Source organism: Pleurodeles waltl, chromosome 3_1, assembly GCF_031143425.1.
Source record: "Pleurodeles waltl isolate 20211129_DDA chromosome 3_1, aPleWal1.hap1.20221129, whole genome shotgun sequence".
Lineage (NCBI taxonomy): Eukaryota > Metazoa > Chordata > Amphibia > Caudata > Salamandridae > Pleurodeles > Pleurodeles waltl.
The window spans coordinates 1,038,447,366-1,038,464,817 of record NC_090440.1 but is presented as its reverse complement, the minus strand read 5'-3'; the positions used below and the strand labels follow the sequence as shown (position 1 = coordinate 1,038,464,817).

Here is a 17,452-nt window from a genome sequence, read left to right as displayed (position 1 = left end):
AGATTTAAAAATCAGTTCTTAGCAGTTTTCAGCAGCTTAAATGAAGCAGGCGCTAACATTGCAAGACACTGACGTTAGCAGAGTGAAAGTGTTTTACTGAAAAATATGGAGGTCTCCCTGGATGCTCCTTATGGGATACAAATAAATCGGCGGCACAGCGATCTTAGTAAGGAAATCAATTAACAATTAGGTATTAGGGACATGCAACAAAAATACATGCTGCTGAGCAGCCAGAGTCATTGTATCCAGCAAAAAATGTTTAGTGGATGTTTGGTGATCTATAAATAAAGGTAATTCCGATTTCACATTTTCCTCAGGGTAATTTCAATATTCATCATGTATTGACTACTTTTTAGTTTCTTCGGTAGAAATGTGGAGGTGATAAAAGAGCCTAGACATCTCGCACATCATTAAATGTTCAGGGTCTTGCTGAAAGCATTTCATGAGGTTAGCTGTAACAGCCTGTGCTGGTCTTTTCAGTGTTCACTAATGTCAGAAGTAAATTTTGTTCAGTATTTACAAATGCAAACAGATGAGTGTTTTCAAAATAATCTTGACACTGTTCAGACCTTTGAAGTTTGAGAAGCTTCAAGGGTATTATGGGGGCTATTTAAAGAATACATGGTGAGGACTAAGCATATTCACCTTAATGAGAATCTAGCTTTGTTAGAGTCTCTTCTAGGATTGAAAGAAGCTCTTCATAGATGCCCAGACTTAAAGACAAGCTAAAAGATCCCGCTAGACACTAAGGGCCAGATGTAGCAAAGGGTTTTTACCCATTCTGTGTCTATGGGAAAATGTGTTCGTACATATGGCCCTTAGGCTTAAAAAAAATATCAGGAGTGGTAACAAGTCAAATTGCTAAAGATGTTAGCAGTTTATGAGAAGAAGTTATGCTTTCTCAGAAAAGTGTGGTAAAATTGTAGCAAGGCAGGCTGAGAGCCATGACAAAAAAAAAACTATTATGCACCTCCATGTTAACCATCAATATTATTATCATGAGACTTATCTAAATAGTTTGTTAACTATATGGTGGTAGTCTATAGTTTGTCAGGAATGATTAGTAAGGTAGCTTGAAGCTGCTGTCACTCTGAATTAACTATCCCATCACTGACATTAGAGGAGCAAATCTGCTTAGACCAAGTTACTATGAGTCGGGAGGTTTTGGATAGCTTGAAGCAAGAAAACAAATCAGAAAAGCCATTGACTGGATGGTATCCCCTCTGAACTGTGGAAGGCATTAACCCTCCAGATTATCGCTTCATTCCTTCAAGCGGCACCTATAACTCTGAGAACTCCTGTGTCATTGCAAGAAGCTTATATTCTTTTATTGCCGCAACCAAGAAAGGATTGTGGATCTTGCTTTTGCTATTACCTAATTCCCTTATTAAATAAAGATAATAAGATTCTGGTGAAAGAAATGGCGAAGAGTGCTGTGTGTGTCAGGGATTTCCTAGTAATACATACATGTTACATACAAACCAGGCCTGTTGTATGCCTGATTGGGAGCACTAACTCTTTAGAATATGTGTGTGTCAGGCTTAGTGCCTAGAAAACTAATATTTGTTATGGTAATGTTAACAGTGTGTGCGAGATTTCCATATTATTTTTCAACATTATTTTTAGAACTGTAAATTGACATTAGTCATAGTAACAAAATAGCAAACTGAAATTTTTCATTCTCTGAAAAGCAGAAGGTTACTTGCAATAGTAAGAGCTACAAGGCAATCCTGCCTGCTTAAGTACAGCTATCAAACTGTGGACCCGACTGCTTTCTGAGGTATGCAGGGATACTTACATGGCTTGGAATATAAATAGTTAGGGAAGCCATCCAGTACAATGTCCATGAGGCTGATTACAAGTATGTAGTTATTAGGAAGGGAGTAGATTGCTCTAAAAAACAGAATAGGAATGGATGATGTAAAATGGTGTGGTATTTCTGATATGTACCTTCTTTTATATTATGTCTAGAGAGATTACAAAGATAATTTCCATAATTCTGAAACATAAGATTTATATATGAATAGCGCACAATAGTGAACCTTTTATAGTAAAATACCAACAACTTTATGTATCTAAAGTTTCTAGTGGCTAGTGTGGGGATCCTTATCTTGAGGCCCTGTAATTATGCACCAGAGAAGGACCGAATTGTGCATCAGGGTTTACTAAATTATGTGAAAAGAAAATGCAAAATATGTTGCGTAATGCAGCATGTTTTGTGGTACTGTTAATGCATACTTTTGTCATTTTTTAACAAACTAACTCTGGGTAAATATTTCACATCATTAGTACCAGTTTAACATCCAAAATTCAGTAGTGAGAAATGGAAAGATAAAATTCAACCTTTGCATAGTGTCTTCCTCTGGGTGGCAGCACAGCTCACTGCGGTTTTAGAAACGTTTGATCTATTTGAGTAAGAAATTAAATTTACTTTTTTTAATCTGCAGATTATGCAATAGATGATAGATCATGTGGCAAATCCATAACTATGCAAAAACACAGTGTCTGCAGAATTGCAGAATTCCAGTGGGCCTAGGCTAGGGCCACTCATATTGCTAGGGCATGGTGGCCTGCATTAGCTGCGTACACACCACATGCAGAACAAGAACACCTCCCCACAGTAAAGATTAGGGGCATGTTTATGTGTGTGTGTATATATATATATATATATATATATATATATATATATATATATATATAATATATTACCTAGTGGTGGCCGCCACTAGGTAGTTATAGTTAGGACCTAGTTTCTATAGAAAAAGTGTTTTTTGTCTTGCTAATAACTTTGGCACCGTTTGGTGAATTCTTCATGAAATTTCCCAAAAAACAATGGACATCACTTCAGTTGCTGTCTGGGACGTTTCTGAGTGATCCATCAAGCGGGGGCTGAGATAAAGGGGGGGGGGGTCCCAAAACAAGTTTTCCCCATTAATTTTTCCACAGGAATTTTGAACAGCAGTAGCGCCAAAACCACTGGATGGAATTACACCAAATTTGATAGAAAGGTAGCTCTTGGTCCAGAAAGAGGCCTTTTTGTTATTTGGTGTAAATCCGTTCAGTAGTTTGAGAGAAATTAAGGGAAATTTAAATTTGTATAGATAGGGTCACAAAGGATTTGAAACTCCTCCCCAATCTTATGCTAAGATCTGACTGGCTGACAACACTTCAACAAGGAAGTTTTGTCAGCCATGTTGGGACTCTGCTTGAGCCGAATCCCAGACAAAAGGTTAAAAATAAAGAAAAGGGGCAGGATAAAGGCACCCTGATACATTAGCTCTGGTAGTGGGGTCCCAGAAGGAACCTCCCAGGGCCAAAAAGCTTTTTTTTTTAAATTTACAATGGGAGTCGCGGTGGATCCGCGGATCCACTGTAAATTCCCTGAAAATACGAAGATTGGGCTACCGGGCTTTGTCTTTTTTTAAGTCCCCGGGTGGGCCAAGTCCCGGGGGCATTTTTATCATAATGCGGGGTGGCCCCTCCTGCTGCCCTGGGGACAGCCACTTACCCCGGGGTTATAACAAATATGCAGGGGAGCTGCTTGTCCCCTGCTGCCCCGCTGCTTTCATGTTATATGGTATGGGGCGGCGTGCCTCCCCGCTGCCCTAGGGACAACCACCACCTCCCTGAGGCAAATAGGAAAAAAAAGGGGGTTCATTTCAGACCCCCAAGCCCCAGGGACCACACCTTCCCCGGGGATACTTTTATGTTGGAGGGGGCTGCACGACCCCCCTCGAGAAGCAACTGATGGCCATGGGGACCGCCACCCCCAAGGGCCGGATCCTGCTATGTCCCCGGGAGCCCATCCCTGGGACATAGCTGTTTGCTGTGGCTTGGCTGCAACTGTGACAGCTGCAGCCAAGCCACAGTAAACACTCCCCTTTCTGCTAGTGGGACCTGTCAGACAGGTCCCACTCTCAGAAAGCAGAGTTTTCACCTCTGTTCCCTGCACATAATATCATTCATTTTAGGAAATTATTTAGATTAATATGCTTATGATAACCTTTTAACATGGCACAGGAATTGTATTTTTCAAGGCCTATATTATGTACCTTTAGACATTAAAATATGGCGCCCATACGTTTTGGTGAATTGCAAGTATGTGTTGTATGTAGTCCTTTGTTTATGTTTTGTAAAGTATGGGTATTTAATATGTGTAGCAAACTTCCAATCTGTACGTGAGCAAGGCTGTGGCTGAAACGCGTTGTATTGGGAGGAAGCAATTGGAATTAAAGTAAATTCTTGACCTCAACTTGCTGTCCGGGCTTTTTTCTATATATTTTACTGGAGGAATTATATATTTTTATTTATATATATATATATATATATATATATATATATATATATAATGTATTTTTTTAAGGGATGAACCACACGTTCAGAAACAATTTTCTGTAAAGCCAGAGACTCAGAAATCCTCGAAGGATTGTGAATGAATTACAGTATCAGGGAAGTGTCATACTCTGCCCGTCAATGGTGACTATCCCTGGTTACCTGATTTTAAAGCCTGATAAGTCTAGGAGAGCTGTACTAGGCTATTGCAATTTGAATTTGTAAAGCGTATGCAGTAGAGAGTCATGTAGCACTGCATTAGTGATGCAACTAACACACAAGAAATACAAGACCACATTAAATATAGAAAATGTTTGTAGGTCCAGAATCCTATTATTTAACAGCCTTCTCACAGTATACAATTTGATTTTACCCAATTAACATATGGGTATGAGAATAGTTCAGAGGTGTTCCCTGCAAGAATAATTGAATTAGTTCAATGTGATTTGACTGCAATCTTGTATGTTGACAGCGGATTCATAGCAGATAATGATTTACCTAAAGGCATACAGATTAATAGTCCCTGTGCTTGCTGAGACTGGGCACAAGTTGAATATTAGGCAACCTGAAATGTGTATACTGAACTTGACATTTTTTATATGAATTATCCAGTCAAGCAAAGGGACTCATACCTGGTTCTTGGCGGAATGTGGATGCTTGAGCCTCCTAGTTCTTTTAAAAACGACAGGTTATTAAGAGGATGACGGTATTTTAGCCAAACATATTCACCACACTATGCACAAAAATTGAAACCTTTGTATCTATCGATTCCTCCTACTTTTACCAGAAAGGGCTAGAAGAATGAACATACAGAAATCGTTAGAGAGTTACAAATAGACATATTAAAAACAGCACATCTGAGAATGTGAAGCAGTACACTTGACTTATTAATCTGTATAGTACCCTGACAGTCAGGATGCACATATTTTGTGCAATCAAGAACTTATGAATTTAGAATTGTTCTGTGGCTAAAAATAAATACATGAGAGTAAAACCGAGATTATGACCAGGAATGTAGATTATCTGGCACACCTTTGGAATAATTTAAGAAAGCCTCACGAGAGATATCTTGGTGGTAACAATTACAAACAATCTGGAAGATTTACTGAGCATTAACTGTTCCTCAAAAAGATCTGAAATTACAAAACTACTAAACCTGAAACAAAACTTGCCTCTGTCAATTCTGGGAAAGGTTAACTTTGTAAAGATGTCAATCCTACTAAAGTTACTATTCCTATTTCAACTATCGGTACAGTACGCGTCCTAACATCCTTGTTCCACAGGTTGGAGTTCAAAATAAACTCTTCTATATGGGTTTAAAAAAATCTCTATTATTTTCTTCAACATAAATATCGCAGTGCTTTCTGCAAGCTGGTTCGCCCATTCTAAATTCCATTTGTAGTACTGGATGTGCACATTACACTCACTTGAGTTCCTCTTGACTCAGGAGTGATTTCCCAACTCCAATTTTAAATAGTGGGCGGCTTTGACCTTACCTAGGCCGGCTTATTAACTAAATTTAGAGAATCAAAATTGTTTAAGAAGTAAAATTAAAGACAGTATGGAATAATGTGCACTTATGGTGGCAAATGCGAGTGTATTTCAAGTTTCCAGTGGCACTTACATATGTACAGTTATACCTGGGCATATCCACAATGCTCTACTTTGCAGATTCGGGTTCATTCCATAATTCCTTTTTTTAAAGAACCTGAATAGTCCTCAAAAACAGATTCATAGGTGACCTTTTTACGATGTAACAAAATTAAGGAGGTGACGGAGCTATAGACTATCCACACAGTATTGAAGAAGCTTCAACATGCTTTTATCCCTGCAGTATACGGTCATCAATATTCTGTGAAAGTAATTTACAATATTATGAAATACTATGAAAGGTTATTTGTCTACTCTGAATGGATGGATGATTTGAGTGATAGGAGAGAAGCACTAAATCATTCCACCTTTATCTCTGTTAAATACCGCAAAATAATTATTTATGACAGTTTACCATTCTTTTTTTTACTCCATCTACACTGAATAATAATTTCAGCCCATGATGTAACTTCTTTTATATATATATATATATATATATATATATATATATATATATATATATATATATAACAATTCCGACAGATTCCCTCATTGCGAGTAGTGAAATTTCACCTGGACGATAACTCCAGTTGTAATTCCATTATCTGCAATTCCTAATGATTCCAGGCATGGAGTGTTCAGGGATGAAAACTACAGACCCTGTCATTCCGTGTCTGGAGAAATCGAACTCCTTCACATGCTGTTGTGGCCGCAGATGCTCGACCCCTGCAGCAGCACAGGGGAGAAGACGATGTCCCCACCCCCAGCAGCATTAACGTCAACTCACCAAAATGCCGGGGGTAGCGGAAGTGACGTAATACACCCATTTTAACTTTCCATTCCACTCACACACACACATGCTTACAGATACACACCTTCACACTTACACACACACACCTGCTCGTCTAAACACGCTCACCCTAAAGCATGCATACACATACATTTAAAAGCGTTTTTTACTTACCTCAGCTGGGGTTCTAATCCAGCTAATTATACTCCATTTATTACATTAGTAGCGAATACTCAAACATTATTCACTATCAGTGTAATTAAAAAAAGAGAGAAAACAAAGAAAAAGAAGCCTCAACCAACGTCCATAACGTCATGCTGCTACTGTGTTTCTGGCTCTGCTTTTGCCACCTCTAAAGCCAGGGGTTGCAAAGACAGTGCCAGGGGTCACAAGGCAAAGCCAGGAGTCGCAGCTGCGACCCTTATGGACGCATAAATGACGTCCATGCCTAGCAGACGGAAAGCTCCCCTGGCTACTTGCTTTTCTTTTGACGTTTCTCACTTGAATCACCCATCAACATGTGCATGCGGAATCTCTGTTTCAAGCTTGTTCCACATAGATTGCATTTAGAGTACCCATGCATCCCCGATTTCCTGCTTTATTTCAGTTAATTTGGTAGAGCATCTTTTTCAGTTTATTAGTCTGCAGTTTCTACCTCAACCACTCCCTGGAAAGTTCCTCTTGAAAAGTACACCTCTTTCAGGCCTCTCAACTTGCATCAAAGCGACTGAAGTTAGTAGCATACGCCATGGCGATGGTCCTAGTGGAGAAAAGTGGGTGATCTGACTCATGTACATGTTAAGGATGTTAAGCCAAACTACTTGGAAAACTATTTCATAGTCCTCTTTCGGGGCAATTTCAACCTATTTCAAAAGCTTCACAGTTCTCTTTTATGACTAAATCCAAAGACTTATAAATATTTCATAAAATACTTTGGGAACTAGCCGTCCCACTTTGTTATTCCCATTGTCACTTTTTTCATAATAATGTCAAGCACTCTGTTTGCTTTGAAGCTAGTTTTCTGCAGCACAAGTTCATACATACATTCATGCATAAAGTAGTTCCTAGATTTGAGAAAAAACAATCTGAGGCAATATATTTCCTGCCCTCTAGAAGCATCAACCTACACACAGGTGTAGATTCTCACCAAACTAAAAACAACTGAGCTGAAAAACACTTCAGAAATCACGACCAGTACTCCTGCTTATTATCTTGTAGACAAGCTCACCATCTCTGGTGGTTCTCAGAACAGCTGCAGCCAGGACATCATCAGACTGCAGACTAAGAACTGTAAAAAAGAAAAAGCAAGACAGCAGGTCCATTTATGCACCCAGTATCTGGAATAACATCCCATTATCAATCAGGATCAACCTATGCTGCTGCTACAATTAGGAAAGCGTTCAAAACTCACTTTCTTAAAGAACACCACATCACAATGCAGCATTATTCATCCACAACCTAGCTAACTCTCCTATTTCTCCTTGACATTAGGCTGGTCTTTGACTACCTACCTTTTGACTAGATCCACACTATAAAAATACCATACACACACATATATGCATATATACTACAAATGTCCAAAATGGGTACAACATCCACTCTACATGTTACCTTTCCAAAATTAGCCGAGAGTTGTGTATGACTGGTTCTAGCAGGGACACAAAATTGTGTTTAAATGCTTTCCAGGTGCAAGCTGAGGTCACAATACCCCTGCTTGTTTGACTTCATCAGCAGTCATTTTCAACAAGGTATAGAGTAAAAAAAAAACATTTTATACTGCAGTGTATATTGTTTAATGCATATAGTTACATGGAATGTAACACTTAATGCAGCATGCACAGTTCAAATATACAAAGCTACCAAATGTGTCTCCTCTTGCCAATATGTTTGTTCTTTGATGGCCTGGCACTCTTTTATAATAGCTGCATCTTCATTATACATCTTTATTTTACTTTAAGGTAAGGGATGCAGTGTCTGCAGCTGAGATAAAGATTGTTCTGCTAAAATGGAGGTCGCACAATCCATCCCTCTTGCGTTCAGCAACCATGAAAGCAAATTTAAGAAGGTTCCATCTCTCCTTTTGAAAAGCCTAGTGGAGGAACCTAAAAAAGGAAATGTGCCTAATCATCTGCTAGACTCAAGTAAGTCTTTTTTTTTTTTTTTTGGAAGCATGTGCTCTCAGCATTATCTTATTGGTTTGCCAAGTGCCTGTCAGAAAATAAACATGACTTGTTGGGTGCGTACGCTAGGGTGTGCTGTGATTTATTTGACATTTCATTCTTGGGTCTGTCTGTATTGGTAGGTAAAGGCATCCCATAAAAGTGATGTTTCTTCTACTGCCAAAGGACCAGCTTCTTAAGATGCAATTAAATAAAGTGTATAGGTACTTACTAAGTGGAACTTGAGGAGAGGCGCACATGGGATGGAGTGGGTGGGATGTGGGGGTCGCTTTATTGGAAACATACTTAACATGTGGGTGATGTCTGTTATTTCCTTTTTCCTAAAATACCATTTGTCTCTCTCTTCATGCGCCCTGTAGATGTATTCAAGTCCATATAGGAGGGCTTTCATTTAGGACACACATTGTTTTTTAATGTCAGCTAGAAAAAAAGAAACTTATGCTAGAGCCATGTTCTCTGCCTTTAGCATTAATTTTTTTAAAAAGCCACTCTGATAAAGGAAGACAGCCCTGGCTAGTATTTATTGCCTTCAAGCTTCTAGAAAGTAATATTCAGCACGGCAGTGTTCACATTATCATTAATTTTATTAAAGAATTTCCGTGATATCACTCACAGGACCCAGAACATTTTATTTATTCATTAACATATTAGTAGCCTCTTACCATCATTAGGAGTGAAAGGTACAAAGTCTTTCGGGATGCTACAGATGTGATAAAGTGTGCAATCTTATGTTTATTGTGCAGTTGTCAAGAATAACTCTAATTACTACTGCCTTCAACTGAGGCAAGCTTTCGGTACTTGCTAGAGATTTAGCTAATAGAACTGGGCATTACTTCTATATGAGCGCTCTTCTATTATCAACTAATGGGACCCAACCTTTATGTAGTTCTGGAACTGGAAATCACCTCCTTACTGTTAAACACCCGAGTGATACCCAGCTGGGACTGTTACATGTGCAGCCAGTCATTCCTTCCCCTTATGCCAGTGCCCTTTTATATCACACCTGACAAGTGTCATGAACCAAAGCCAGCTCCTCCACACCTACGACTGCGTATTTTCATTAAATGTTCTACTAGTAGGCATGGAAAAGTGAACTATGGAATGCGTCCTAGTGTTCTGAGACCCCACTTAAACTGACCTAAAGGGGGTCTTCTTGATATCAGCAACACTTTTTGAGCAGTACAACTTGTGCTGGTTCCCCCACAAGGAGTAGGAGCAGATCAGAGCTGCTGGTTGAAGAAAATAGCAGTACTGCATCTTCCCCACCATGATGATGGCTGCATGCATCTAAAAAAACAGAAGGAGAAGCCCTGGTATCTAACACAGAGTTCTGATTTGCTTCAAACTAAGAGGAAACCAATGGCAAAAATGTACTTCCCATATATCAAATAAAAGCACACAAAACTATAAACATGAGCATTTAACTTGAATGCAGTAAAACATGTAGAAACGCTAAAATATTCACAGCAGTTAAACGATGATAGGCATAAAAAGTGCAATACATCAACAATTAATATATGTAGTGAATAGTGGACAGCCGAGACAGGAGAAACTTCCCCAATGGGATATGATTTGGGCAGTTCATCCACCACCAAAATGAGTTCCTTCTGCCTCAGTACCAAGGTTCCCCACCTTAAATACCTTACACAAACCTAAGAGGAAGATTCTGGCAGTCTCTCCTCCCTTCGAGTAAGTTATGAAATTCAAAAGCTGGCTGTACTCCATCTGCGTCAAAAACACGCAAAGGAACGGGCTCTGCCCCAATGCACATTCCTGAGACAGAGCTGTATCTTTCTCTGCTGGAAACCTTCTCACCCTGGTACATTCCTATCTCCTCCACATCCTCCACAATATGTTCCCTGCTCTGGTGAGAAGAGAGAAAACCTGTTCTATGTGGAAAACAGGCTTGGTGTGGAAAAACTCTGTGCCACCGATGTGACGGCAGGCACCTGAAGCGAAGTACAAAATGGAGTCAGTGGTCAAGATGGAGTCGGTGGTCAAATACAAATAGTATGACACTCCACCCTTTGACTAGTTACTCTCATAACATACTGGTCTAAAAGTAACCCTTTTTGGTCTAAACATTGCAATCAGTTTAGGTATGCATTGTATACAGCAACATAGCATTATTATTAGACAAATGACTAAGAGTTCTCCACCTAAGATAGTGCGTAATTGCCCACAATCAGGCAGCCAGCTAAACAGCCAGTCCCACTACCCTCTATCTACATCATATTTTACTCCCTTCACCAATTCATGTAAAGCTTTGATATGGGACTGGATGGAGGTGGAATGGTCTGACACGTTAAAACAGCATATATCCTCCAATTCTGAGCAACCATGATCATGCTTCAGGAGCAAGTAGTCAATGGCTGCCCTGCAATGCGGCTTTTCTAGTGCCTCGTATATCCAGTAATAACTCAGCCAAAGCAATGGAGGTATGATTAATGTTCTTGGCTATCAAACATGATAACTTGTTAATAACTCGAGTTTCATAAACCGCTAACCCTGGAACATCTACTATAGGAATACTTATACTTAGATACTCTGATTTTCATATTAACTGAATTTCAGAGTCACAGTCTTTATTTAATTGAACTGTTTCTATTGTGAGTCGCTTATGTGATACAGAGTGAAATGGAAACATCATAAGTTCTAACCGCGTAAAAGCACACAGTCCCCCAGTTATATTGGCAGGAATGTACATATAGGCAGTATTTCCACAAGAGAACAACCACTCAACCGGTAGTTTAACATGCTTGATGTGACTAGCAGCAGTCACAATGTGTTGGCAAGACATGCTATTATTCATGTTTTACATGTTATAATTTCTATGCTGAGACAGTACTCATTGTTCCCACGGGATCCCTTGAGGAGACCCCGTTGTTGCTTCAAGACGCATTTGAGCAAATTTTCTGATTTTTGTAAGTGTTGCAAGTTAAGTTGTAGGTGACATCACCAGTAATAATGTTGTAAGTAATCACGTGTTTTATGTTATCTGATTTTTCATCCGTTACCTCTTGGCAAAACCTACAATACTCCTAGGGGGTGAAGTGAGTCAGTACATCACTTTCTTCTACTGCTCCATCTTTGTTGGTGGCATTAAAGATTTGCAGCAAAACAGTGGCAGGAGTTGGTATGGTGACTAAACACGTGGAGATAACATCAACAGTACTTTTAATATTCGTGATGAAGAAATCCAATATGTTAAGCACAGTACACGCCAAGTGGATCCAAACGTTTTCATTCTGGTGCAGTAAAGGTTTTATCGATGCAGTCGGTCATTCACTTCGGAGCTGGGGGCTTTCGGTCCCTTCCAACCCTACATGGACACGCCCAAACAGCGACCAGGTAGCGCAATCAGCACAAAGACACCTTGCAGTATGACCTGTAAAAGAGACAAGTATGGTAATTCTCAAAAATAACATTTATCAGCCTGTACTTGTTCCCACTTTTCTTGTCCTGGTTTCATGACTAATAACACGTTATCCCTGCCATTTGCTATAACTTCTGCTGGTTCAGGAGGACGATTTGGGGATTCTAACCACACCTTAGCACTAGGAGTTTTGTCAGTTGAGCCAAAAACTTCCTTCCCACACACTGTAAGAAGGGCTGGGGCAGTACCCTTTTAAACTATTCCTCCATACAGTGTATTAATGATAATCTGAGCTATTCTGTCTCCAAATTGTATTATTGAGTAAGTGTCTCCACTGTTCAACAAAATGACTTTAAGTTCTCCTTGCTAGTCTGCATCAATCACTCCCCCAGGACCTGAATATCTTTGACTGCCAATCCAGATTGAGGAGCAATCAATCTGAAGTGCTCCGGGGGAATCTGTATTCCAACACCTGTTTCAAGACGCATCATGTCTTTTGGTTTCAATCTGTACATTTTCAAAGCATGCAAATCAAGACCTGCAGATTATGGTGTTGCTCGATATGGAGCAAAAGCTCCTGGTTTTATTTCCCAATACATGATGGTGTTCGTTGCTACATGGGGTTGTTTCTTTAACACTGGGGTCAACATTCACATTAAAGGGGTCTCTGCATTTGTCAAAGGTCTATTATTCAAAATCTGGAGGGCTTCATTTCTCAAAGTTCCATCAGATAATTTTCATAATTGGGCTTTCAGTAAGCGATTCATTCTCTCAATTAATCCCACAGCTTGTGGCTAATATGGAATTTGATAAATCCACTCAATATTGTGTTGTGAACAATAATCTTGCACCAATTTACCTTTAAAATGTGACCTGTTGTCACTCTGTATTTGGAGTGGGAATCTGTAATACAACAATAACAAGTCCAGAGTTTAAATGGTATTGAACTGAGTAGCACATTTGCAAGGGAAGGCAATCAAATAACCAGAATGAGTATCTACCACTGTGCAGGCGTATTGATACTCACGACTATTCAGTAGTGGCCCAAATGTAATCAATCTGCCCTGGCAACTTACCTCTCCCCAACTGACCTCTGACAGTTTGCAGGACAGATCTCTGGTGCGTATGTTGACAAATAGGACAATGAAAGATGACTGTTTTGATCAAATCTAGGGGAATATGCATCTCTCTAATCTCTGCCCAGCTGTTAGTGGCATTCTCTCCTAGGTGTCCACATTTTTGGTGCACCCACTTAGCCATTTCCACCAAGTCAGAATCCTCTGTCGCCACTTCTGCCTCTGAGATTTTGGCTTTATTGTCTGCAGGGGAATTAAACCATTGTTCTAGTGAGTCGATGGGACAGTGGGTATCTACATGATGTACAGTTACAGTACTTTGTTCTAGCATTTTCCAAGTCATGGCTGGATATATGCTGTCAAATCTGCGAGGAGATTCCTCTCCTTCCCTGTTTTCAGCAGTTAACCAATTGGTGTCCAAATCTTCCTCCTCGTTCCCCTGTGAAGATAGATTTTTCCCTCTCTTTTCCCTTCTCCTGCATCTGTGACTTGCCCTGATTCACTCATTTACTTACCCTGCTTATTCACTTTTCTGCTGCCCTCCTTTCTGTCCAGCCCTTGCTTGCAGTACATCTCCCACAGACTCTTAGTATCTATTCCATCTATCTGCTCTTTGTTGACACCATCCTTCAGCAACGCTGTAAACATATCTCTCCTAGATACTCTGTTATTGTCTGTGCAACCCTCAGACCTTGAGACTATCTCAGGTTTCCTAACTCGCGAACTGCCTCCAGTACATCTTTCAATGCCTGCCATGTCCGATTAATTAGGAGAGCCATTTTCACCTGCTTGTAAGCTGGGGGAGCTAACCGAATCACTTTGTTTCGTACTGAAGCTGTCAGTGGAGCATCTAACAAATTGTGATCCTCATCCAAGAGAATACCAGTTTTCATATTTTCTTCTTTAGTTCTTTGCATAGCATCTCTCAACCTGCTCCAGGGCTTATAATTTGGCGGCCAGTCTGACTCAGTACGAAATTTCTGACAATACCTCACAACCTTTATTCTCATAACCTCTAAACTGCTCTTGTATTATGGGGTCAGTGCTAAGAGTACAAAACCTCCTTGCATCTCCCACATCCAGTTCCACCCCAGAAGCTTCTGTGTCAAACAACTGCACCACCCATGTGAACAATGCTTCCCCAGGGTTTTGGTGAAACTTATCCATGATGTCCTTTATCACCTGTTGAGAATAATCTTCTAAGGAGTGCATCTCAACCCCCCTGGGCTTTGTGGGGTGCCCTGTATTTTCAGTCTAAATATAGGCTGGGCACAACCTACTTTATGTTCATCTGCCTCAAGCTGCCCCCCACCTTTTTGAACAGACTCTTCACTGAAATCTGAAAAATCGGTGGAATCCCAAATATTGGCATTTCAAACATCAGATTTCCAGTCTAGCCCTGTTTTAGCAATGGCTAAGTGAACATTCTTTTGATTGACTCTCCCCCTGCGTTTCTGGTACCTATGTTGTGCAAGGCAGGCAGCTGTTTTCTCTTCGACGGACTGATAAGTATCAACTTTATCTTGCAGTAATTTATTCTGACAGGGCAGCTTAGTTACGTTATTTTTGGCTTCAACTTGCTGCCTCTCCAATTTCTGATTTTCTTGTTCTAACTGAACACATTTCTCATGCATTTTTCTATAAGTAGATAACAGATCCAGCCCCGTCTGCCTAAAATAGCTAAATTGCGATCCTTCTCTACTGGCACTTTTTGCAAGCAAATTAATACTTTTTTGTTGTTTCAGCATCAACAAGACCTTCACTCCAATTCTCAAATCACCCTGCCGCACGCGCCCATTCATTTGCAAGAACATCAAAGGGTGCTTTTTCTCACCCTGGTATGTCATTTGGCAAGTGGAAAACTGCCTTTGACATTTTGCCAAACATTTACACTTTTAAATCTTTTACTTCGTATCCTGCCAACTACGACAAATTGTTCTTCTTTGCTTCAAACTAAGAGGAAACCAATGCCAAGGAATGCAGCACTCCTAGTTTGATTAATACATTTATTAAGCCACTTCCCAGATACCAAATAAAAGCACACAAAAATATAAACATGAGCATTTAACTTGAATGCAGTAAATCATGTGTAAATGCAAAAATACTCACAGCAGTTAAACGATGACAGGCATAAAAAGTACAATCCATTAACAATTAATATATGCAGTTAATATAGATACATATATATATATATGCACAGCCAAGCTAGATAATTAAGAATAGAAATGCATCACCATGGGGATCGAATCCAGCATCATCCTTGCCAACATCAAGCTGAGGAACCCTAGACAACCGAGACAGGAGAAATTTTCCTGATGGGATATGACTTGGGCAGTTCATCCACGCCAAAAATGAGTTCCTTCTGCATCAGTGCCAAGGTTCCCCAGCTTATATACCTTAAACAAACCCAAGAGGAAGATTCTGGCAATCTCCCCTCGAGTAAGTTATGAAATTCAAGCGCTGGATGTACTTGTTCTGTGTCGAAAGCACGCAAAGGAACAGGCCCTTCCCCGATGCACATTCCTGAGACAGAGCTGTACCTTACTCTGCTGAAAACATTCTCACCCAGGTACATTCTTATCACCTCCACATCCCCCACAATATGTTCCCTGCTCTGGTGAGAAGAGCAAAAACACATTCTATGTGGAAAACGAGCTCAGTGTGGAAAAACAGTTTACCACAGATGTGACGGCAGGCACCTGAAGCTAAGCACAAAATGGAGTCAGTGGTCAATATGGAGTCGGTGGTCAAATACATATAGTATTACACATACAGCTGTTGGCGCACTACTGAAATGGAGAGGAGACAGTGTCACTCTAAATGACAAAAATACAGACTGGCTGATGTGGCATAATTTTTCTCAAATGGTGATCATGTGCACAGCTGCTATCAGAATTGGCATGTTTTCTCCTGATAGCAATATAGAAGCTGTTATGGCTGCAGGGAAAGGGGGTCTTCCTGGAGTCACTGGAGGCCTTCCACAAGAAGGTGGATGACATTGAGACCAAACTGATGGCAGTGAAGAACAGGTTTGGGACCTTATTGATTAGAGTGACATGGGCGGAAGCAGCCTTCTTGGTACTGGAGTAGAGAACTGGAACATAAAAAATAAGAACACTTTAGTCCTTCCACAAAGAGCCAGTTGAGACCGATGTTGCTTTTGCTAATTTCTAAAGGTGGAATTTTTTTTCCATTGTAAGTGTGGAATTTCGTCTGGAGCTTACTGAGTGTTACTATACAGTTGGGTTTGGCCATAAAATGGTCTGATTGTTTTCTATCATTTTCCAGGACTCTATTAATATGGATTTCCAAGTATCTGGAGAATCTCAAGAAGAAAAGAATCAGCGTTATTGCAGTAGTTAGGGATGACTCTGGTTTTGACAGAGTTAGCAAGATATTGTCTGCTTAAGGAAGGAATTTGAGGTGACCCATTACTGCCTGAAACCAGTCAATTTCACTTGAGTTGCGTTTGGCAGGAGATAAGGGTTCGAGGGCCAGCAAAAATAACAGGGTGGGAGTGGGCATCCCTGCCTAGTGACATACCTTATTTTGGTCATCTTGATTCAAAATCCACTACAATTTAAGGTTGTAATGGGACACCTTAAACCCAACGTATCTTAAATATGAAGTTTTCTCTAGGATTCTAAAGATGTATCTCCTCTCCACTCAATGAAATGCTTTCTCAGCACTGAGCAAAAAGGCTATGCATTCTACAGGACAAGTTTTGTCTGTCAAAGATGCACTAAAGTTCTAAGATGATTTTCTTGCTGAACGGCACAAGACAAAACATCCCTGTGAGGAGTTCACCAAGGAAGGTATAACACTGCGTAACCCAATTCCAATAATTTTTGCTATGCTCTCTACACCAACATTTTTTGAAGCTGTTGATCAGTAACTTGTGCAGTTGTGGGGATCCTTGCCCTCTTTGTTGATAAGGGATATGGTGGCATTGTTGGATATATGACCCATGGTGCTTGTCAATCCCATCTCTTTAAATGCTTTATACAACAAGGGTACCAGAGAGTGAATTACCTTTCTTGCACAATTCACCAGTGAATCCCTCCTACCCAGCTGATTTTCATGTTGAGAAATGAGATATAGTTCCAGC

General features: G+C 40.1%; 1 protein-coding gene across 2 annotated transcripts in view; it reads left to right on the top strand.

Annotated features, from left to right (window-relative positions):
• Positions 1–17,452, top strand: part of CFAP221 (cilia and flagella associated protein 221) — an 827,291-nt gene that overhangs the window by 55,599 nt on the left and 754,240 nt on the right. For both annotated transcript variants that reach the window (XM_069224324.1, XM_069224325.1), the window contains exon 2: positions 8,671–8,853. In XM_069224324.1, coding sequence (XP_069080425.1) covers positions 8,718–8,853 — 136 coding nt within the window. In that variant the 5' untranslated portion in view covers positions 8,671–8,717. The remainder of the gene's footprint in view (positions 1–8,670; positions 8,854–17,452) is intronic.